The 23,869-nt window shown below is 32.7% G+C and overlaps 2 protein-coding genes across 3 annotated transcripts in view; both read left to right on the top strand.

Moving 5' to 3' along the window:
- Positions 1–1,935: 1,935 nt before the first annotated feature.
- Positions 1,936–12,586, top strand: LOC135149209 (vacuolar protein sorting-associated protein 9A-like). 2 transcript variants are annotated; one of them, XM_064084217.1, is made up of 7 exons: positions 1,936–2,067; positions 2,966–3,541; positions 6,245–6,415; positions 6,571–6,749; positions 6,845–6,924; positions 7,359–7,422; positions 12,379–12,586. In XM_064084217.1, exons 2-4 carry the CDS (start codon positions 3,476–3,478, stop codon positions 6,745–6,747), a joined length of 414 nt encoding a protein of 137 aa, XP_063940287.1. In that variant the 5' UTR covers positions 1,936–2,067; positions 2,966–3,475; the 3' UTR covers positions 6,748–6,749; positions 6,845–6,924; positions 7,359–7,422; positions 12,379–12,586. The 2 variants fall into 2 exon arrangements, with proteins under 2 accessions (XP_063940287.1, XP_063940286.1); XM_064084216.1 differs by having other exon boundaries at positions 6,825–6,924.
- Positions 7,051–23,869, top strand: part of LOC135149389 (uncharacterized) — a 37,726-nt gene continuing 20,907 nt past the window's right edge. Inside the window, exons 1-2 of the mRNA XM_064085084.1 lie at positions 7,051–7,088; positions 7,359–7,422. Coding sequence (XP_063941154.1) covers positions 7,051–7,088; positions 7,359–7,422 — 102 coding nt within the window. The remainder of the gene's footprint in view (positions 7,089–7,358; positions 7,423–23,869) is intronic.

Here is a 23,869-nt window from a genome sequence, read left to right as displayed (position 1 = left end):
TCAAAAGTGTCATATAAAAAAATATGAGAGAATATAAATTTGTGTTCAGAACTTTACAAAAAAATAATTAACAAACAACATTATCGCTTCCGTTCAGATTAGTTATCATTCAGAAATTCCAGCCGTTCGGAAAATTTTGTTCAGATTTAACAAATGACCCCTAAATCTGGTTAAAGGAGTTTAGAACGGAACAAGACGAGAGGAGCCCTTTTTCACTATATTAGATGCAACCTGGTACAAATCAAGATAATATTCAAGACTTCCGAAAATAATTTTGAAGACCTTCCCCTCTAGGGATAACCCTAAAGATTCACCCCTCCGGGGATATGAACAGCACGACACCCGGGGTCCATCTGGCGGAATCTACAACCCTTAATCTTGTATCCTGCCGATTGATCTTGGTGCGGGGGTTTGAGTTGATCATGATTTTTATTGAAAGTCCTTCGGGATAATATGAAGAATGATTGTATATCTTGATCCTATATTTTGGTGGATTATTTTATTTGGGGAATTGAGGTGATCATATGTCCCATTAGTTTAGGGAAGATCTTGCTCTGCACTCTGTTAGGATATACTAAACTATTTGTTTGAAGTATATTTAAATATTCACATGTGAACAATTTAATGATATAGAAGATTAAATTGTTAATTTTTATATAATATAATAAAAGTTCACAATCTAAGTGGTGTTAAACAAACCACTCGAACGACTGAAGTATTATTTAAATCGTTTATCTTTATTATTAGATAGTGCTTGTATACTTTGTCTGTGTATTGAACGAGATCAAAATAATAGATCTGTTCTTCTATTCTAACGAAGACGAACTAAGATTTTATAATACTATTAATGCTTTGGCTCTTAATCTGAATATAGTGATTAACACTTTGTATGCAATGCACATATTTTGATTCATATATGATGTATTTTATTATTAATTACAAAAATTATGTATTGGGCACTGACATTGCATTCAGAGTGGGATATTAACTAAAAATGAAAACCTTGTCCGAAGATATTCGGGTGATTATGTCCTCTTGCTCATAGAACACAACACCACGATCTGATTGTCCCACCAATTGGTATCATGAGCCAACTTATAAGATGCTGCGTTTAATGATATGATGACCATGTCATAATTATATATGCATGTATATAGTGGTAGAATTGTATTAATTCTGTGATGCAGGTTGTTATCAACTATTATGGTGATATTTTTAGTTATGTCATGAGATCCCACGTGGTTTATCATGGTTAATTATTGTATGATCTAACCCCATGGTTTATCATGGTGGTTGATGTAAATCACGAGTTTGATCATGCTAGCTTATTTTCTATCCTATTTTCGTAATCTTGTAATCATGATTTGTATTCATGTTAGATCTTGATATGATGTAATAGAATCAATATGTTATGTTGTATGTAATTGTTTGATCGACGATATTGCAAGAAAATAGAGTACTTCCGCTGTTGTTGTAAATTTCATTAGGCAATTTCGAACAATTATAACTTTTGCTTGATTATTGCTTGTATATGTGCCTTATATGATTATAATATCATTAGGATTATAATATCATGATCGATATTTTAATCACTTGCTTGATTATTGCTTGTATATGTGCCTTATATGAGTTTCATGTCATGATACTAACCTTAGTATTCTAGTACGACATATACGACATAGACATATGGTTGTTTTTTTTTGAAAAACATATGGTTGTTTTAATATGCTTTAATCATTTGATGTGATCGAAAAGAAGAATAAGATGAAAAGAGAAAAGAGCAAAGCTTTTAATGCTAAGAAAGATCCAAAAGATGATGCATGCTTCGAATGTGGCAAGAAAGGTCATTTCAAAAGGGATTGCTACAAGCTCAAAAACAAGCCAAAGCCACCTAGACAGCAAGCTGATTACAAGAACAAAAAGAAATCAAAGGCACTTCTAACATGGAGTGATAATGAGGATGAATCAGCTTCTGATGTTTCAAGTGATGAGATGGTTAACTTGGCTCTTATTGGTCTCGATGGCTCAATAGATACAACTGATTCAGATTCAGAGACTAATAGTGATGTACACTCTATTAATTCTGAATTACATTCTATTGATACAACCTCTTGTGAACTAACCATGCAGGATAAGAGTTGTTTATCAATAATGAAACTCATTGATCTTAAGAATGAGAATTATGAGCTCAAGAAAAAAAATGTTCATTTGAAGAAAGTCATAGGCGATTTCTTGAATGAAAAGAGTGCCAAGGCTAGTAGTGGCATCATTGCTACCCTCAAGGAACAAATCTCACAACTTGAAGGAAACAACATGCAAATCCAAAGAAGGAATGATACACTCATGAAGGAACTCAGCTCGCTGATAGCAGATCTTAAAGCTAAGGATGCAAGTTTGGAAGCTTTCGAGTTAAGCAAAACTCAAAGCTTAGCTGAAATCTCTATTCACGCTGAAAAGATCAAGTCATTGGAGCAAGAAGTTAAAGATCTTCAGAAAGCCATGGGAAAGTTTGTTCAAGGAGAAGAAAGTCTCGAATCCATGATGAAACATGCTAAAGGTTCTCATGACAAAGGAGGCATTGGTGCAGCTTCTACATCCACATCATCAATGAGATATGAAGGGAAAAATGGCATTCCATACAATTAGGCCATGCCTTGGAGGACATGTCACAAGTGTGGAAAGAAGGGCCATCTTGCTAGTAATTGCACAATGAAGAATACTCAATCAGCAAGCTGGAAAAGGAAGTCAGCTCACAGACAGTATGCTGACAGTGCAAACAGACCAAAGACAGCTCCGAGACAGTATGCTGATAAGACTGGCAGAACATAGAAGACGAGTTCTAAAGTGGTCCAAATGTGGATCAAGAAATCTAATTTACATGTTCTATATGTTTTATCATCTAACACTGCTGGACAAAACAAAATTTGGGTACCAAAACATTGAGTTGTTTGTGTTTGTTTTGTAGGTTTGTCTCGTGTCTAAAATAAAGCCAATTCAATGGATATTGGATAGTGGATGCACTAGACACATGAGTGGAGACAAATCCTAGATTCTAAGCTTGAAGATGAAGAAGGGTGGTCGTGTCACAATTGGTGATAGCAAAACTCTTCCTATTCTTGGCAAAGGAACTATATGTAATAGTATCATTTCCATTAACAAGGTACAATATGTTAAAGGTCTTACTTATAACTTTCTTAGTATAAGTCAGTTATTTGATGATGGCCATATTGTCAATTTTGGTAAGGATGATTGTACTATACTTGTTGGTGCTAACAAAACTCCTCTAGTTGCAAAACGAGAAGGAAATGTCTATATTTTGAACTTTGAAGAACAGGAGGCAGGTGTTTGTTTAGCAGCTGTGGATAATAATCCAGAAATTTGGCATAGAAGGCTTGGACATGCTCATAAGGATCATCTCAGCAAGCTGTCAGCAAAGAAGCTTGTTTGAGGATTACCAAAGCTCAAGTATGTCAAGATGGAGACATGTTCAGCTTGTCAATTGGGAAAGCAAACAAGAACTCCACATAATGCAAAGAAAATGGTATCTACTTCTAAACCTTTAGAGCTTCTTCACTTGATTGTATTTGGTCCCAAAGCTTATAAGAGTATTGGAGGTAAACAATATGTCTTTGTTATTGTTGATGATTATTCTAGATTCACTTGGGTATTATTCTTGCGTACTAAAGATTGTGCTTTTAGTGAATTTGAGAAACTAATCAAGTTGCTAATCATCATAGGATGTCAACATGGTATAACAAATTTTCATGGAATTATGAAAATGCACCTAAAATAATAATAAAAAATATGCATCTATATGCTCTACAATTAATGCAACTAATATGAATTTCCTAATAATGAGACAAGGTAATATAAATTTTTATCATTTTTTATTTCAACTTATAAAATTATTAAAAAAATAATATAAAAAAAACTCTAACTAATAATATATATATATTTTTTTTGTTGAAAACCCTTCCCCACACTTAAGTGGTTCATTGTCCTCAATGAATAAAAAAAACTAAATATATATATATATATATATATATATATATATATATATTATATAAGATAATAAATCAATAATAATATTCTAGAAAAGAAGTTGAGAAGAAGACTCCCCTGAAAGATGCTTGAATGATTCTGTCAGAGCTAGCAAATGTTTCAGATTATAGTAACTGCTATCCATTTGTTGACACAATTGAAGTGGTAGTCTATTGGATGGGATGGCAACATAAAAACTTGGACCACTTAGTGAATCCTGAAGGTGGGGAGGTAGATCACAAAAACGAAGCCGCAGAACAGTGGGACGCCAACTTAAAAAAGTAAGTTGGCGGTTTTGAGGTTCCGCCTCCCTTTTTTTTTTTATAAAAAAATGTTTAGCCACTTATAAAACTTCACTCTTTTCTGAAACACTTCAAATAAAATTTATCAAAGCATCTTGTGAGAGTAATATATATATATATATATATATATATATATATATATATATAATAAATCTAATGATAAAAATATTATAAATATTGGTATATTACTACTACCACTAATAATAAAATTACAAATATGATAGCATAATAGTAGTAATAAGTAAAATAATAATTATAAAAACTTACAAGAACCATGGGTTGCATCCCAAGAAGCGCTTTTCTTTAACGTCTTTGGCTAGACGTACCTTCTTTTCAAGACTCCACCAAATCAACAGAGATCTTGTCACGAGCAACTTGACCTCCCCAGTAATGTTTCAACCTTTGTCCGTTCACTTTAAATTCACCCCCTTGATTATCGGACAATTCCACAGCCCCATACACTACAACAAATTCGCATTCACACAACGGTCATGAGACAACGGTTGAAAATATACCCGTTGTCCCAAAAAATCATACAACGGGCTTTTCTTTGCTATGAAAAAACTGTTGTCTTGCTTTCCATCCAACAACGGTTATAGAGGATTTTGCACACTATTGTCTAAGCTGTTCGCGATTTGACTTATTTAGACAACTGTGTTTTTATGGACTGTTGTTTATAACTATTTTACACAAGGGTGCACGAATGTTGTATGTACAAAAATTCATTCTATCTTAAGACAACTGTTATTTTATGAGTTGTTGTTTGCAAACCTTTTTACACAATAATGCATGCATGTTGTATGTGCAAAAATTCATTCTATCTTAAGACAACAATTTTTGACAACTCCGTTGTCTAATTTAGACAATGGTTTACTAAAACTGATATCTTAGACTCTATCAAACAATGGATTACAAATACCATTGTAGAAAGCAAAGTTCATAGACAATGGTTATGGATTCCGTTGTGTAAATGAGTCAACATAGAAGCATCAAACAACGGTTTTACAATTTTGAAAAAAAATTGTTGTCTGTTTACAAAAAATAATGGTACCACCTGATTGCTGGAAAATATTTCACTTGGATCGCTGAGTTGGCGAAATAAGAGGCGTTGATTGATTTCACTTGGATCGATGTGTTGGCAAAAGGAGAGCCGTCGATTTTAAAAATGTCTTACCCATCGGTTTGATGCCAACCGTTGTCTAACATCTAATACTCAAAATTACATCCCGATTAGTCATTTTTTTCAAATCATTTTCAGGGCGTTCCAACCGTACGGATGTTAACATATATTCATTTTAGACATGTAAAAAATAATAAAAAATTTCCAAATTTATCTTGCGTGACTTTATAAGGAAAATGAAAAATATTTCAGTCAATCTGGCACGATTCCCGTTCTACAAACTAGTACTTTCACTGTATTTTCAAAAAAAAAAAGTCGTACAAGATAAAATTTTTAATTTTTGATTATTTATTTACATGACTAAAATAAGTGGGTGTTGATTTTGCTCTGTGTGGAGAAAATGCCTACATTTGTCACTATAAAGTATGAGCGGATAGTTTTCCTGTTTAAAGCATGATGCCACAAGATTTTTATTGGTTTAGATTTGATTCATTTACTGACTTGTGCTGTCTATCTTCCATGCTGCTGCAATCCTGCTATGTTAATATCAATTTGTTGGAATAGCATCTTTGAAAATAAATGCCAACCATTGGAAAATTGTGATATAGTTCATTTTGCAAAATATTCTAATTAAAGTAAATAGCTGATTTAAGAAATAAATTATGATTCTTGTTTTCGATGTGCTTACAAACTTGTGTTACCCTTTATGATTTCTTTTGTTTATTTCAGTTCTTGTGTAGTTATATGTTTGCATTACCTCACTTATATTTCTCAAATTCAGGGATTGGAGAAGTATGTCATGACAAAGTTATTTACCGGCGTATATGCTTCAGTTCCAGAAGAGGTAAATGAAGACGACCTACTCCACGAGAAAGTATCTCTAATACAACAATTCATACGCCCTGAGAATTTGGATATTCAGCCAATTTATCAAAATGAAACCTCATGGTTGGTGAGTGTTATTTCTTCTGTACTGGTGAATGTATCCCTTTTTCTAGCATATTACAAAATTTTGCCCCGTCACATCATTGAGAGGGCACTTGTATGTAGATTTTTCTTGTTGATATCTCCGTATATAGCTAATGTTTTGTAGTTCCATAATCACAGCTTGCACAAAATGAGTTGCAGAATATAAACATGTACAAGGCTCCACGAGACAAACTTGCTGCATCCTTAACTGTTGCAAGGTTATCAATAACTTGCTGCTCAATGTATCCATTGCTTCAAATGAGAATCCTCTTGGTGCTGATGAATTTCTTCCTGCTCTTATCTATGTTACCATAAAGGTGAACTCTCTAACTCTTTACCTGTAGTAGGTTTATACGTAAGTTTATACTTATTGTCTTGGCGGCTACCAACAGGCCTGATGTTCTTGATTCAGCATTGCTAAGGCCTGGAAGGTTCGATAAAGAGGTTACAGTGGACAGGCCTCATATTGCTGGTAGAATCAAGATCCTCCAGGTAACCAGACCCATCTAAACTTTTTGTTATGTTCTTTTTCATTGTTCATAAGTTGACGCGTGTCCTTTTAGTTGATTGTAGTCTGATTACCTTGTCGAACTAACAACTACAATAGATAATATTAGGATGGTAGATTTAGTTTCTGGTTTAGAAATTTCCATCAGGTAAGATTATTAGAATTTTGATTGAATTGAATTATGGCTTAATATATAGATATATGTTAGTTTAAAATAGAGATATCTATTGCAATATTATATAATTGTAACTATTTCGATATAATCCCTACAACTATCAGTGTTTACTTGAAAGGGAGTTGCTTGACCGTAAACTATGACGAAATATAGGGAATATATTAAAGTAAGGTTGGGCTTGTGTTTATGTTTAGCTTTTTGCTTGTCTCCTATATTCACTCTAATGAGACCATCATCTTGTAGATGGTGTGATGTCAAATTGGGAGCTTTTGACAATGCCAAGCACAGAACATATGTGGATTTAAAGGTAAGGGAATCTAGTTTTGTGTGCATACATCTATACCGTATAATCTTAGATAAGAAATTTGTGTTGCTCCAGCCAGTTACATAATATTACTTCTGCCTCCGCCTTTGGTACATCCAGATTGTGTGCCGAGTTACTTATTTTCGTTAGTCTGTGACCTTTAGGCAAGCCATCTGCTAACATAGTGTTTAGAATGTTTTTTCTTGTTTATGTTTATGGTACAATGTCTCTGCTTAATTTCCAATAGCAAGCTTTTGACTGACTTTGTAAATCCAAAGATCACATATATCTAGCTTGGCTTTCCCGAATGGATTCTCCCTTCTTGATAGCAAAGCTTCCGAATTCTTTCATGAGCTTTCCGAGCTTGACCTTCTTTAATCCCTGTGAGCCTTCATGATATGTCTCCAATGCATCCCATATTTCCTTTGCTGTTTTGAGAGAAGACACCTTGTCATATTCAGCTTGATTCAGCCCATTGATCAATGTACTCCTTGCTTTTCCGTTGGCAGCAACCTTTGATAGCTCGTCCATGGTGAGAACATCAACGTCCTTGACTTTGCCATCTTTATCAAGATATTCATAAGGACCTCTTTGCACAACTCTTTGCATTAGGGGATCTCTGGATAGATGAGCCTCCATTTGGTCTTTCCACCAATTGTAGTTGTCAGAACCTGTAAGTAGAGGAGCTCTAAAATCGGACTTTCCCTGAAAGTGATCAGCCATATCGATCGATACTATTCCTGTTACAGAAGTATCAGTATAACCTGGCTCTGATACCAATTGAAATTATACACCTAGAGAGGGGGTGAATAGGTTTTATGGCTAATATACCCGATTTTTATAAGTTACCGAATAATTAATCTGTCAAAGACAGTTTGCTGTTAATTTTTAGAATAGACAGTCAGCTAGCTAACAATATAAATGCGATGCAAAAAATATAAAAGCAATAATCTAGCAACACCAAGAATTTTAGCCAGGTTCGACCCCTAACCCTATTGGTCTACGTCCTGATCCCCTACCAACTGGTAAGAGATTATATTATTAATCAAGAATGTTAATGATTACAAGATTCAATAATATAACTCCTTTCAACCCTTGTTCCTGTTATCAGCCTGCTGAAACCCCTGAACCACGAACCAAAAGCCTACCAAGACCTATACTTCCCAAGTATATTCCACTAGCTAAGTAGTCCCCTTGTTCCTTTGTTTCACAAGCTGGATACACAGCAACAAAACATTACACCTTGAACAATACAATGTATGAATGTAATATAACCGAAACTATGAACTCTGAATATAGATATATATGCAAATATAAGTACTAGAGCTCAAAGAAAGATTTTGCAATGAAAAGAGTTGTATTTCAGAAAGCTTGGTGTGTACTTCTTGTTGTTGAAAACGAAATCATCACACTCAAGTATTTATATATCACACTAACGGTCATAATTCAACAAATTATCCAACGATTTTGGTAACAACTTCACGTTTAAATTTGATTTGAATAATGAACGTTTGGATGATACAAGTTTACTGAGTAAAAGATAGAGTACGTTTGAAATCAACTCAGTCAGATATTTAAATAAAATCCAACAGTTTGAAACTAAATAGGAGTTTTAAGATAAGATCGATTTGAGATAAAATTTCCTATTAGTTAGGAAAACGTTTTTGAATAAAAAATCTTTATAAAACTGAGCTCTAATATTTATATAAGATATATACAAATATTAGAATCCTTACAATTCGTTTCTTGTTAAATCTCCATGATTTTAGACTTTGATCTTTATCCAATTGATTCTCTGTTCACGCTGTAAGCCTGCTGATAGCTTGCAAATATCCCTGTAAGCTTGCTGACAGATTCAAATATGCTGATATCCTGAAATACTATTAGTCCGCATATAGCAACCTTTGATAGCAAGCTTACACATATCAGTTTTATGTGATTAGCTTGCTGTTAGTGTCATCATCAAAACCTTGAGAGTATTAATTTTAACCTTCTTCTTCTTCAAATGGGTGTTCCAACAATTTTAACTTTGTTATATGTCCTTCCAGGAATATGTAACACCTATGTGACATAATCTGGTTGTGACAAAGTTGGCACATATTTGTTCTTGTACTCCTTGGGGCCTTAGCAGCCTTATGCCTCAGAGAATAAGAAGGTAATGTTTAGTTAAAATGATAGCCCCACACCTAGAGTTTCGCACTTTTAATACGAAGACTTCTCCGGCCACTTTTTGTTTACTGAGATAGCATCACCCTTCTTTCACGTGAAACATCATTCAACTTCTTTATTTCAGCAAAAAAAGTTAAAAAGAAAGAACATAATCTTATTAAAAATATTACATTTGGTATTTTAAGTGCATTAACAATGTTTAGTCCTGGATCCGAATGGGTGTGAACTCCACAAGCACGAATTAACATCCTCAATACAATCATAATTGATAATTGTGTCTCTTTTTCCTCACAAATTGATGAGCATTCCTAGCTAAAGTTTTTGGTGTTATCTATCTCTTGAAAATTAACTCAAATATGGGTTACAGTCAAATCTATTAAATATAGAAGATAACACTTAAATAAATTTTCTGGAACTTGGTGAATAAGCTGTCTTGATATATAGGTCAAATTATGGATAAAAGAAAACAAAACCTTGCATATGAAACTTATACTTGTGACTATCAACAAATATATGTCTAAATATTTCTAATCGGATGATAAAAAAATTTCTTTACGAAATTCATAACATAATTAGGAGCACGTTTTATAATTTCATGGTGTGCATCATCGACCTTTTATATGAAAAAAAAATCATTCCGTTTTTATCACGTCTAATTATTGAGATATAACGTCATAGTTTCTAAGATGATTTTAAATATGTATATTGTGTAGGAAAGTAGGAGTATGATATTTAAGAACATACTCGTTTCTATTCTAACACAAACTTCAAATTTCTATTGAGTATGGAAATAATAGAATTCTCAATAACTTCAAATTTTCTATTCTAGAAATCAAAGAAATTCTTTTATAAATTTTATAATATTTTTAATTGTGATCACTATTTGTCGGGACATCCCACATGTCAAACATAGCATCCTTGCACATGTTTGAGATTGGTGTGGTGGATAATCAAGTAAGTTACAATTTATGTATATTGTTCAAATTGAGATAAATTATCACTAAAATTAAATACAATATTCATGAGTAATCTCTACTGCTAAAACACACACTACAACAAACACCCCTTTTTAACACATGTAAGGAAGGTAATAGCCAGGAAAGAGATCATGTCTAGTTTTCGGTTGCAGATGAGGCTCGTGTTTACGCGTAATTACTGTTTGTGCCACTGGAGTCTTTAATGAATTCAGGATGCTTTCCCAAATTACGGATATGCCCCTGGTATTGGAGTTTTTTGGAGAGCACCTAGCAGGGTAGTTTGATAATTCGCAAGGATAATTCAAATATCAGAAAGTCGGTCCGTTGAGATGCAAAACGTAAAAAGGAAAAAAAGGTGTTGTTATTTCTAAGAGCAACTCCAAGGGTAATATGTATAATAGTTGGCTATTTCCATTGGCTATATTGAATATGTAAATTTTTTGCTAAGGGTTCCAATAATTACTCCAATGAAATTATCTATATTCATCCTTATGTAAATTTATACCTAAAAGCTTTGTTGGATCGACAAATATAGCCAACCAAACATGGTTGGCTATATTTTTTGCCAAGGGGAGGGAGGGTTGGAGTTCCAATTTTTTTACATAATCTTTAAAAGTGACACGTAGATGCCAAATAAGCGCCACCTAGAAAATTTTAGCTAAGGGTTTTCACCATTGGAGATACTCTTATAAGATATTTAATTAATTACCAGACGTACCCTTGTAGGATTTTATCAATTTGGTGTTTCATTTATCTTCTTTCCGATAAATACTGATGGTAGTTTCGGCAGTGTAGAAATTGCACGTGACCCGAGGATTGTGTTGCCCCCCACTAGTATCGGTCCCACTTTTGTCTAAATTTTTTTTTGCAAAAACATTTGTCTAATTTTAGTTAGAGCAAGTCCAAGAGCTGCCTTAAATGATGTCTTAAGTTATAATTTGAGACATTTGATTAAAAATATCGCTTCAATAATGTCCTAGCGATGCCTTAAATCACTAGGACAACTTACTCGAGTCCTATTTTTAGGGCTCACCTGCTTGAGCAAGGTAATAGCACAACTAATAGGAACAGATGCCCAATTGTTAGCCGGAACATTGTATTGAAGGTAAGATGCAAGTCCTGTTCAGGAGTCCATAGACCTTGCTTGTTCACTCCTTCGATTCCTTCTTTTTGGTAGGTAGCCTTCCCATGTCCCATCTCTCGTCTCTTTTCACTTACTCTGCGTATTCCTTTGTGTATAGGGGGTGGTTTGAAACTAAATACATTGATTACCCCAAAGCCGACTCCACTATCAAATTAACACATAGATTCCCATAAATGATACATGTGTCATGAAATCGAATATTATATTCAAATATATCAACACATGTCCAATATCATTACGCTGTAACCAACACCTATCATTTAACACCAAAAATTATACTCAATTAAATTGCCGAAGTGTGTTGATGGAACAATCCAGGAAATCGCAGCTGCAGAACGTCGACGATGTAACTATAAGATTGAAATCCATCTCTTGGCTCCAAATCCCAGACCAGAACGTAGTATGCCTTCACACATAGTGCTAACATTATTGTTTTCGGTATGTACATTCTCGATCCAGGTAACCTAGTAAATCACATCAATAATAGTAATTAGTTATTTAACTCAAATGACATAAGTAGTAAGTAGGGAGTAATATCCATAAATAATACTTTAGAACTAAGCTGATAAGACTATGACCATACATAATACAAAACTTTTTGAATTACCTACCTTTGAAGTTCCATTAGACATTTCATCTATCACGCAACCTGATGGCCTTTTTTGGCAGGTCGTGATTCCCGGAATGGAGAGTACATCGTCTATTGAAACATCGACCACTACCCACACTCCCGCACCATATTTTCTGCAATATCTTGCAAAATAACACACGCGTTTGGGAAGCAAAGGAGTAGGAATTTGATATTCCGTGGTCATGTGAATTATGGCCTAATAACTCACAATATTGGAGCACCTTCTTCATTGTTTATCATCAAGAATATGAGTACAGTTTCTGCAAACAAGTAATTAGGCTTTAGTATAATATAAGGTTGCCACATCGATAATAAGATGTGATGGTGTAATATCCAAAAGTACTAACACAAAATTTCAAAAACAATAAAAATAAGTGGAAAAAATACAAATTAAATTATATAACACATTCATAGTCTCCTTATTCACTTATGTGATTAGTTTTAATTTCATTATAGACATACAAATAAGAAGTTTCATAGCAATATTGTCATTTTGGATTTTGTAAAATGAAGCAGAAAAACCTTATTCTACTTATTCTTTACAAAAACTTTTTAACTTCCTAATATGTTTTCATATATACACAAGAATCAAGCACCTATTTCATAAAAAATTCATCAGTTTATAATGCAAAATATTAAAATTAAAAATCACAAACATCAAGGTCTTATGTGAAATATATATCAAGAGAAAAGATCATAACAAATTCATCATATATGTATAGTCTAAATACATAACGAATTTAAGTAAGAAATATACACAAAATCATATCTAACTAGCAAAATGAAAAATCACTGACAAACAAATGGTTACCAAGCACGCTAGGACCATATAATTATAAAGAGTACAAACATTTACCTTAAACAATATGACAAGATGCAAGTTGAGATGGAACTCATGAGTTGATAATTAGAGATCTAAGATGTGAGGAGGACGGCTACTTGGATTAGGGTTTTTTGGTGGAGAAATAAGCTACTAATCTAGGTATTTATAAGTACTTGGCAATATGGGCTGGGCTGATTAGAATGGATATGTAAAGATATGGAGATAACAACCACCTGGATTAGGGTTTTTTCTTGGGCCAAGGCCTAATATCCTGGGAGATTACAAGTAGTTGACAATATGGGCTGGGCCGAGCAATTATAACTAGTTGATAATGTGAGCTCGGGGTGCAAATTGATATGAAACTCATGAGAAGAGATGGGAGAGGATGAAGTAGTTGACAATATGGGTTGGGCCGAGCAATTATAACTAGTTGATAAAGTGGGCTCGGGGTGCAAATTGATATGAAACTCATGAGAAGAGATGGGAGAGGATGGTACCAGTATTAGGATTTTCTCTGAGGAGAAATAAGTAACTAATAACCTATGTAATTATAAGTAGTTGAAAAGATGGGCCGGGCGGGTGTGGATGAGTTGAGGAGAGATTGGGAGAGGACCGCTCCATAGATTAATTTGTTAGGAGAAGTGAGTTATAAATGTCATAGGTAATTAAAAGTAGTTGGGTAGGGCCTGAGTTGCAAAAAAAATGTATTTGTTATATTTTTTTAATAATAAAATATGTAAGACTGTCCAATTAGATTAATTAGGTGCGGATTCAAACAACTTGCAAACATTTTACTTTATAAACTACATATTCTATATAAAGTATCAAAGTGCCCAAACACTCGTAGATTAATTTTGGCTAAGAGAAAAGAAATATAATAGCTCTTTATTATATTAATATTCTTATTTAAAACTTAAATTCCTATATTTTAAAGTTAGTATTCACTAACAATATGTTACTGTGTTTGAAGATACAAATAAATTATGAGGTAGAAATTTTAAGAGGTACATCTTATTATATATGATTTACTCTCTCCATTCATTTATTTTGGTCTATTTTAAATTTGTTGGTCAAATTTACCAAATTTGGATCTCAATTAAAGGTATTCTTTATTAAATTTTAAAATTGAATCATATAATACATAATTTTAACCTTCTTCTTCTTCAAATGGTTGTTCCAATAATTTTAACCTTGTTATATCTCCTTCCCGGACGATGTAACACCTATGTGATATAATCTGGTTGTGATAAAGCTGGCACATATTTGTTCTTGTACTCCTTCCGGCCTAAGCAGCCTTATGCCTCACAAAATAAGAAGGTAATGTTTAGTTAAAATGATAGCCCCACACCTAGAGTTTCGCACTTTTAATAAGGAGACTTTTCCCACCACTTTTTGCTTAGTGAGATAGAATCACCTTTCTTTCGCGTAAAACATCATTCAACTTCTTTATTTCAGCAAAAAAAGTTTAAAAGAAAGAACATAATCTTCTTAAAAAAATTACCTTTGGTATTTTAAGTGCATTAACAATGTTTAGTCCTGGATACGAATGGGTGTGAACTTCACAAACACGTATTAAAATCCTCAATACGATCACAATTGCTAATTGTGTCTCCTTTTCCTCACAAATTGATGATCATTCCTTGCTAAAGTTTTGGTGTTATCTATCTCTTGAGAATTAACTTAAATATAGGTTATAGTCAAATCTATTAAATATAAAAGATAACACTTAAATAAATTTTCTAGAACTTGGTGAATAAGCTGTCTTGAAATATAAGTCAAACTATGGATAAAAGTAAACAAAACCTTGCATATGAAACTTATACTTGTGACTATCAACAATTATATATCTAAATATTTCTAATCGGATGATAAAAAAATTTCTTTACGAAATTCATAACATAATTAGGAGCACGTTTTATAATTTCATGTTGTTCATCATCAGCCTTTTATATGAAAAAAAAATCATACCGTTTTTATCACGTCTAATTATTGAGATATAACGTCATGGTTTCTAAGATGATTTTAAATATGTATATTGTTTAGCAAAGTAGGAGTATGATATTTAAGAACATGCTCGTTTCTATTCTAACACAAACTTCAAATTTCTATTGAGTATGGAAATAATAGAATTCTCAATAACTTCAAATTTTCTATTCTAGAAATCAAAGAAATTCTTTTATAAATTTTATAAAATTTTAATTGTGATCACTATTTGTCGGGACATCCCACATGTCAAACATAGCATCCTTGCACATGTTTGAGATTGGTGTGGTGGATAATCAAGTAAGTTACAATTTATGTATATTGTTCAAATTGAGATAATTATCATTAAAATTAAATACAATATTCATGAGTAATCTCTACTGCTAAAACACACACTACAACAAACACCCCTTTTTAACACATGTAAGGAAGGTAATAGCACAACTAATAGAAACAGATGCCCAATTGTTAGCCGGAACATTGTATTGAAGGTAAGATGCCAGTCCTGTTCACGAGTCCATGGACCTTGCTTGTTCACTCCTTCGATTCCTTCTTTTTGGTAGGTAGCCTTCCCATGTTCCATCTCTCGTCTCTTTTCACTTACTCTGCCTATTCCTTTGTGTATAGGGGGTGGTTTGAAACTAAATACATTGATTACCCCAAAGCCGACTCCACTATCAAATTAACACATAGATTCCCATAAATGATAAATGTGTCACGAAATCGAATATTATATTCAAATATATCAACACATGTCCAATATCATTACGCTGTAACCAACACCTATCATTTAACACCAAAAATTATACTCAATTAAATTGCCGAAGTGTGTTGATGGAACAATCCAGGAAATCGCAGCTGCAGAACGTCGACGATGTAACTATAAGATTGAAATCCATCTCTTGGCTCCAAATCCCAGACCAGAACGTAGTATGCCTTCACACATAGTGCTAACATTATTGTTTTCGGCATGTACATTCTCGATCCAGGTAACCTAGTAAATCACATCAATAATAGTAATTAGTTATTTAACTCAAATGACATAAGTAGTAAGTAGGGAGTAATATCCATAAATAATACTTTAGAACTAAGCTGATAAGACTATGACCATACATAATACAAAACCTTTTGAATTACCTACCTTTGAAGTTCCATTAGACATTTCATCTATCACGCAACCTGATGGCCTTTTTTGGTAGGTCGTGATTCCCGGAATGGAGAGTACATCGTCTATTGAAACATCGACCACTACCCACACTCCCGCACCATATTTTCTGCAATATCTTGCAAAATAACACACGCGTTTGGGAAGCAAAGGAGTAGGAATTTGATATTCCGTGGTCATGTGAATTATGGCCTAATAACTCACAATATTAGAGCACCTTCTTCATTGTTTATCATCAAGAATATGAGTAGAGTTTCTGCAAACAAGTAATTAGGCTTTAGTATAATATAAGGTTGCCACATCGATAATAAGATGTGAAGGTGTAATATCCAAAAGTACTAACACAAAATTTCAAAAACAATAAAAATAAGTGGAAAAAATACAAATTAAATTATATAACACATTCATAGTCTCCTTATTTCACTTATGTGATTAGTTTTAATTTCATTATAGACATACAAATAAGAAGTTTCAGAGCAATATTGTCATTTTGGATTTTGTAAAATGAAGCAGAAAAACATTATTCTACTTATTCTTTACAAAAACTTTTTAACTTCCTAATTTGTTTTCATATATACACAAGAATCAAACACCTATTTCATAAAAATTCATCAGTTTATAATGCAAAATATTAAAATTAAAAATCACAAACATCAAGGTCTTATGTGAAATATATATCAAGAGAAAAGATCATAACAAATTCATCATATATGTATAGTCTAAATACATAACGAATTTAAGTAAGAAATATACACAAAATCATATCTAACTAGCAAAATGAAAAATCACTGACAAACAAATGGTTACCAAGCACGCTAGGACCATATAATTATAAAGAGTACAAACATTTACCTTAAACAATATGACAAGATGCAAGTTGAGATGGAACTCATGAGTTGATAATTAGAGATCTAAGATGTGAGGAGGACGGCTACTTGGATTAGGGTTTTTTGGTGGAGAAATAAGCTACTAATCTAGGTATTTATAAGTACTTGGCAATATGGGCTGGGCTGATTAGAATGGATATGTAAAGATATGGAGATAACAACCACCTGGATTAGGGTTTTTTCTTGGGCCAAGGCCTAATATCCTGGGAGATTACAAGTAGTTGACATATGGGCTGGCCGAGCAATTATAACTAGTTGATAATGTGGGCTCGGGGTGCAAATTGATATGAAACTCATGAGAAGAGATGGGAGAGGATGAAGTAGTTGACAATATGGGCTGGGCCGAGCAATTATAACTAGTTGATAAAGTGGGCTGGGGGTGCAAATTGATATGAAACTCATGAGAAGAGATGGGAGAGGATGGTACCAGTATTAGGATTTTCTCTGAGGAGAAATAAGTAACTAATAACCTATGTAATTATAAGTAGTTGAAAAGATGGGCCGGGCGGGTGTGGATGAGTTGAGGAGAGATTGGGAGAGGACCGCTCCATAGATTAATTTGTTAGGAGAAGTGAGTTATAAATGTCATAGGTAATTAAAAGTAGTTGGTAGGGCCTGAGTTGCAAAAAAATGTATTTGTTATATTTTTTTAATAATAAAATATGTAAGACTGTCCAATTAGATTAATTAGGTGCGGATTCAAACAACTTGCAAACATTTTACTTTATAAACTACATATTCTATATAAAGTATCAAAGTGCCCAAACACTCGTAGATTAATTTTGGCTAAGAGAAAAGAAATATAATAGCTCTTTATTATATTAATATTCTTATTTAAAACTTAAATTCCTATATTTTAAAGTTAGTATTCACTAACAATATGTTACTGTGTTTGAAGATACAAATAAATTATGAGGTAGAAATTTTAAGAGGTACATCTTATTATATATGATTTACTCTCTCCATTCATTTATTTTGGTCTATTTTAAATTTGTTGGTCAAATTTACCAAATTTGGATCTCAATTAAAGGTATTCTTTATTAAATTTTAAAATTGAATCATATAATACATAATTTTAACCTTCTTCTTCTTCAAATGGTTGTTCCAATAATTTTAACCTTGTTATATCTCCTTCCCGGACGATGTAACACCTATGTGATATAATCTGGTTGTGATAAAGCTGGCACATATTTGTTCTTGTACTCCTTCCGGCCTAAGCAGCCTTATGCCTCACAAAATAAGAAGGTAATGTTTAGTTAAAATGATAGCCCCACACCTAGAGTTTCGCACTTTTAATAAGGAGACTTTTCCCACCACTTTTTGCTTAGTGAGATAGAATCACCTTTCTTTCGCGTAAAACATCATTCAACTTCTTTATTTCAGCAAAAAAGTTTAAAAGAAAGAACATAATCTTCTTAAAAAATTACCTTTGGTATTTTAAGTGCATTAACAATGTTTAGTCCTGGATACGAATGGGTGTGAACTTCACAAACACGTATTAAAATCCTCAATACGATCACAATTGCTAATTGTGTCTCCTTTTCCTCACAAATTGATGATCATTCCTTGCTAAAGTTTTTGGTGTTATCTATCTCTTGAGAATTAACTTAAATATAGGTTATAGTCAAATCTATTAAATATAAAAGATAACACTTAAATAAATTTTCTAGAACTTGGTGAATAAGCTGTCTTGAAATATAAGTCAAACTATGGATAAAAGTAAACAAAACCTTGCATATGAACTTATACTTGTGACTATCAACAATTATATATCTAAATATTCTAATCGGATGATAAAAAAATTTCTTTACGAAATTCATAACATAATTAGGAGCACGTTTTATAATTTCATGTTGTTCATCATCAGCCTTTTATATGAAAAAAAAATCATACCGTTTTTATCACGTCTAATTATTGAGATATAACGTCATGGTTTCTAAGATGATTTTAAATATGTATATTGTTTAGCAAAGTAGGAGTATGATATTTAAGAACATGCTCGTTTCTATTCTAACACAACTTCAAATTTCTATTGAGTATGGAAATAATAGAATTCTCAATAACTTCAAATTTTCTATTCTAGAAATCAAAGAAATTCTTTTATAAATTTTATAAAATTTTAATTGTGATCACTATTTGTCGGACATCCCACATGTCAAACATAGCATCCTTGCACATGTTTGAGATTGGTGTGGTGGATAATCAAGTAAGTTACAATTTATGTATATTGTTCAAATTGAGATAATTATCATTAAAATTAAATACAATATTCATGAGTAATCTCTACTGCTAAACACACACTACAACAAACACCCCTTTTTAACACATGTAAGGAAGGTAATAGCACAACTAATAGAAACAGATGCCCAATTGTTAGCCGGAACATTGTATTGAAGGTAAGATGCCAGTCCTGTTCACGAGTCCATGGACCTTGCTTGTTCACTCCTTCGATTCCTTCTTTTTGGTAGGTAGCCTTCCCATGTTCCATCTCTCGTCTCTTTTCACTTACTCTGCCTATTCCTTTGTGTATAGGGGGTGGTTGAAACTAAATACATTGATTACCCCAAAGCCGACTCCACTATCAAATTAACACATAGATTCCCATAATGATAAATGTGTCACGAAATCGAATATTATATTCAAATATATCAACACATGTCCAATATCATTACGCTGTAACCAACACCTATCATTTAACACCAAAAATTATACTCAATTAAATTGCCGAAGTGTGTTGATGGAACAATCCAGGAAATCGCAGCTGCAGAACGTCGACGATGTAACTATAAGATTGAAATCCATCTCTTGGCTCAAATCCCAGACCAGAACGTAGTATGCCTTCACACATAGTGCTAACATTATTGTTTTCGGCATGTACATTCTCGATCCAGGTAACCTAGTAAATCACATCAATAATAGTAATTAGTTATTTAACTCAAATGACATAAGTAGTAAGTAGGGAGTAATATCCATAAATAATACTTTAGAACTAAGCTGATAAGACTATGACCATACATAATACAAAACCTTTTGAATTACCTACCTTTGAAGTTCCATTAGACATTTCATCTATCACGCAACCTGATGGCCTTTTTTGGTAGGTCGTGATTCCCGGAATGGAGAGTACATCGTCTATTGAAACATCGACCACTACCCACACTCCCGCACCATATTTTCTGCAATATCTTGCAAAATAACACACGCGTTTGGGAAGCAAAGGAGTAGGAATTTGATATTCCGTGGTCATGTGAATTATGGCCTAATAACTCACAATATTAGAGCACCTTCTTCATTGTTTATCATCAAGAATATGAGTAGAGTTTCTGCAAACAAGTAATTAGGCTTTAGTATAATATAAGGTTGCCACATCGATAATAAGATGTGAAGGTGTAATATCCAAAAGTACTAACACAAAATTTCAAAAACAATAAAAATAAGTGGAAAAAATACAAATTAAATTATATAACACATTCATAGTCTCCTTATTTCACTTATGTGATTAGTTTTAATTTCATATAGACATACAAATAAGAAGTTTCAGAGCAATATTGTCATTTTGGATTTTGTAAAATGAAGCAGAAAAACATTATTCTACTTATTCTTTACAAAACTTTTAACTTCCTAATTTGTTTTCATATATACACAAGAATCAAACACCTATTTCATAAAAATTCATCAGTTTATAATGCAAAATATTAAAATTAAAAATCACAAACATCAAGGTCTTATGTGAAATATATATCAAGAGAAAAGATCATAACAAATTCATCATATAGTATAGTCTAAATACATAACGAATTTAAGTAAGAATATACACAAAATCATATCTAACTAGCAAAATGAAAATCACTGACAAACAAATGGTTACCAAGCACGCTAGGACCATATAATTATAAAGAGTACAAACATTTACCTTAAACAATATGACAAGATGCAAGTTGAGATGGAACTCATGAGTTGATAATTAGAGATCTAAGATGTGAGGAGGACGGCTACTTGGATTAGGGTTTTTTGGTGGAGAAATAAGCTACTAATCTAGGTATTTATAAGTACTTGGCAATATGGGCTGATTAGAATGGATATGTAAAGATATGGAGATAACAACCACCTGGATTAGGGTTTTTTCTTGGGCCAAGGCCTAATATCCTGGGAGATTACAAGTAGTTGACAATATGGGCTGGGCCGAGCAATTATAACTAGTTGATAATGTGGGCTCGGGGTGCAAATTGATATGAAACTCATGAGAAGAGATGGGAGAGGATGAAGTAGTTGACAATATGGGCTGGGCCGAGCAATTATAACTAGTTGATAAAGTGGGCTGGGGGTGCAAATTGATATGAAACTCATGAGAAGAGATGGGAGAGGATGGTACCAGTATTAGGATTTTCTCTGAGGAGAAATAAGTAACTAATAACCTATGTAATTATAAGCAGTTGAAAAGATGGGCTGGGCGGGTGTGGATGAGTTGAGGAGAGATTGGGAGAGGACCGCTCCATAGATAAAATTTGTTAGGAGAAGTGAGTTATTAATGTCATAGGTAATTAAAAGTAGTTGGGTAGGGCCTGAGTTGCAAAAAAAATGTATTTGTTATATTTTTTTAATAATAAAATATGTAAGACTGTCCAATTAGATTAATTAGGTGCGGATTCAAATAACTTGCAAACATTTTACTTTATAAACTACCTATTCTATATAAAGTATCAAAGTGCCCAAACACTCGTAGTATAATTTTGGCTAAGAGAAAAGAAATATAATAGCTCTTTATTATATTAATATTCTTATTTAAACCTAAATTCTATATTTTAAGTAGTATTCACTAACAATATGTTACTGTGTTTGAAGATACAAATAAATTATGAGGTAGAAATTTTAAGAGGTACATCTTATTATATATGATTTACTCTCTCCATTCATTTATTTTGGTCTATTTAAATTTGTTGGTCAAATTTACCAAATTTGGATCTCAATTAAAGGTATTCTTTATTAAATTTTAAAATTGAATCATATATATAATACATAATTTTAACCTTCTTCTTCTTCAAATGGTTGTTCCAATAATTTTAACCTTGTTATATCTCCTTCCCGGACGATGTAACACCTATGTGATATAATCTGGTTGTGATAAAGCTGGCACATATTTGTTCTTGTACTCCTTCCGGCCTAAGCAGCCTTATGCCTCACAAAATAAGAAGGTAATGTTTAGTTAAAATGATAGCCCCACACCTAGAGTTTCGCACTTTTAATAAGGAGACTTTTCCCACCACTTTTTGCTTAGTGAGATAGAATCACCTTTCTTTCGCGTAAAACATCATTCAACTTCTTTATTTCAGCAAAAAAAGTTTAAAAGAAAGAACATAATCTTCTTAAAAAAATTACCTTTGGTATTTTAAGTGCATTAACAATGTTTAGTCCTGGATACGAATGGGTGTGAACTTCACAAACACGTATTAAAATCCTCAATACGATCACAATTGCTAATTGTGTCTCCTTTTCCTCACAAATTGATGATCATTCCTTGCTAAAGTTTTTGGTGTTATCTATCTCTTGAGAATTAACTTAAATATAGGTTATAGTCAAATCTATTAAATATAGAAGATAACACTTAAATAAATTTTCTAGAACTTGGTGAATAAGCTGTCTTGAAATATAAGTCAAACTATGGATAAAAGTAAACAAAACCTTGCATATGAAACTTATACTTGTGACTATCAACATTATATATCTAAAATTTCTAATCGGATGATAAAAAAATTTCTTTACGAAATTCATAACATAATTAGGAGCACGTTTTATAATTTCATGTTGTGCATCATCAGCCTTTTATATGAAAAAAAAAATATACCGTTTTTATCACGTCTAATTATTGAGATATAACGTCATAGTTTCTAAGATGATTTTAAATATGTATATTGTTTAGCAAAGTAGGAGTATGATATTTAAGAACATGCTCGTTTCTATTCTAACACAAACTTCAAATTTCTATTGAGTATGGAAATAATAGAATTCTCAATAACTTCAAATTTTCTATTCTAGAAATCAAAGAAATTCTTTTATAAATTTTATAAAATTTTAATTGTGATCACTATTTGTCGGGACATCCCACATGTCAAACATAGCATCCTTGCACATGTTTGAGATTGGTGTGGTGGATAATCAAGTAAGTTACAATTTATGTATATTGTTCAAATTGAGATAATTATCATTAAAATTAAATACAATATTCATGAGTAATCTCTACTGCTAAAACACACACTACAACAAACACCCCTTTTTAACACATGTAAGGAAGGTAATAGCACACTATAATAGGAACAGATGCCCAATTGTTAGCCGGAACATTGTATTGAAGGTAAGATGCCAGTCCTGTTCACGAGTCCATGGACCTTGCTTGTTCACTCCTTCGATTCCTTCTTTTTGGTAGGTAGCCTTCCCATGTTCCATCTCTCGTCTCTTTTCACTTACTCTGCCTATTCCTTTGTGTATAGGGGGTGGTTTGAAACTAAATACATTGTACCCCAAAGCCGACTCCACTATCAAATTAACACATAGATTCCCATAAATGATAAATGTGTCACGAAATCGAATATATATTCAAATATATCAACACATGTCCAATATCATTACGCTGTAACCAACACCTATCATTTAACACCAAAAATTATACTCAATTA

The sequence above is a fragment of the Daucus carota genome, chromosome 9 (genome assembly GCF_001625215.2).
Source record: "Daucus carota subsp. sativus chromosome 9, DH1 v3.0, whole genome shotgun sequence".
Lineage (NCBI taxonomy): Eukaryota > Viridiplantae > Streptophyta > Magnoliopsida > Apiales > Apiaceae > Daucus > Daucus carota.
The sequence above is the reverse complement of the archived record's forward strand: the minus strand, read 5'-3'. Positions and strand labels throughout refer to the sequence as shown.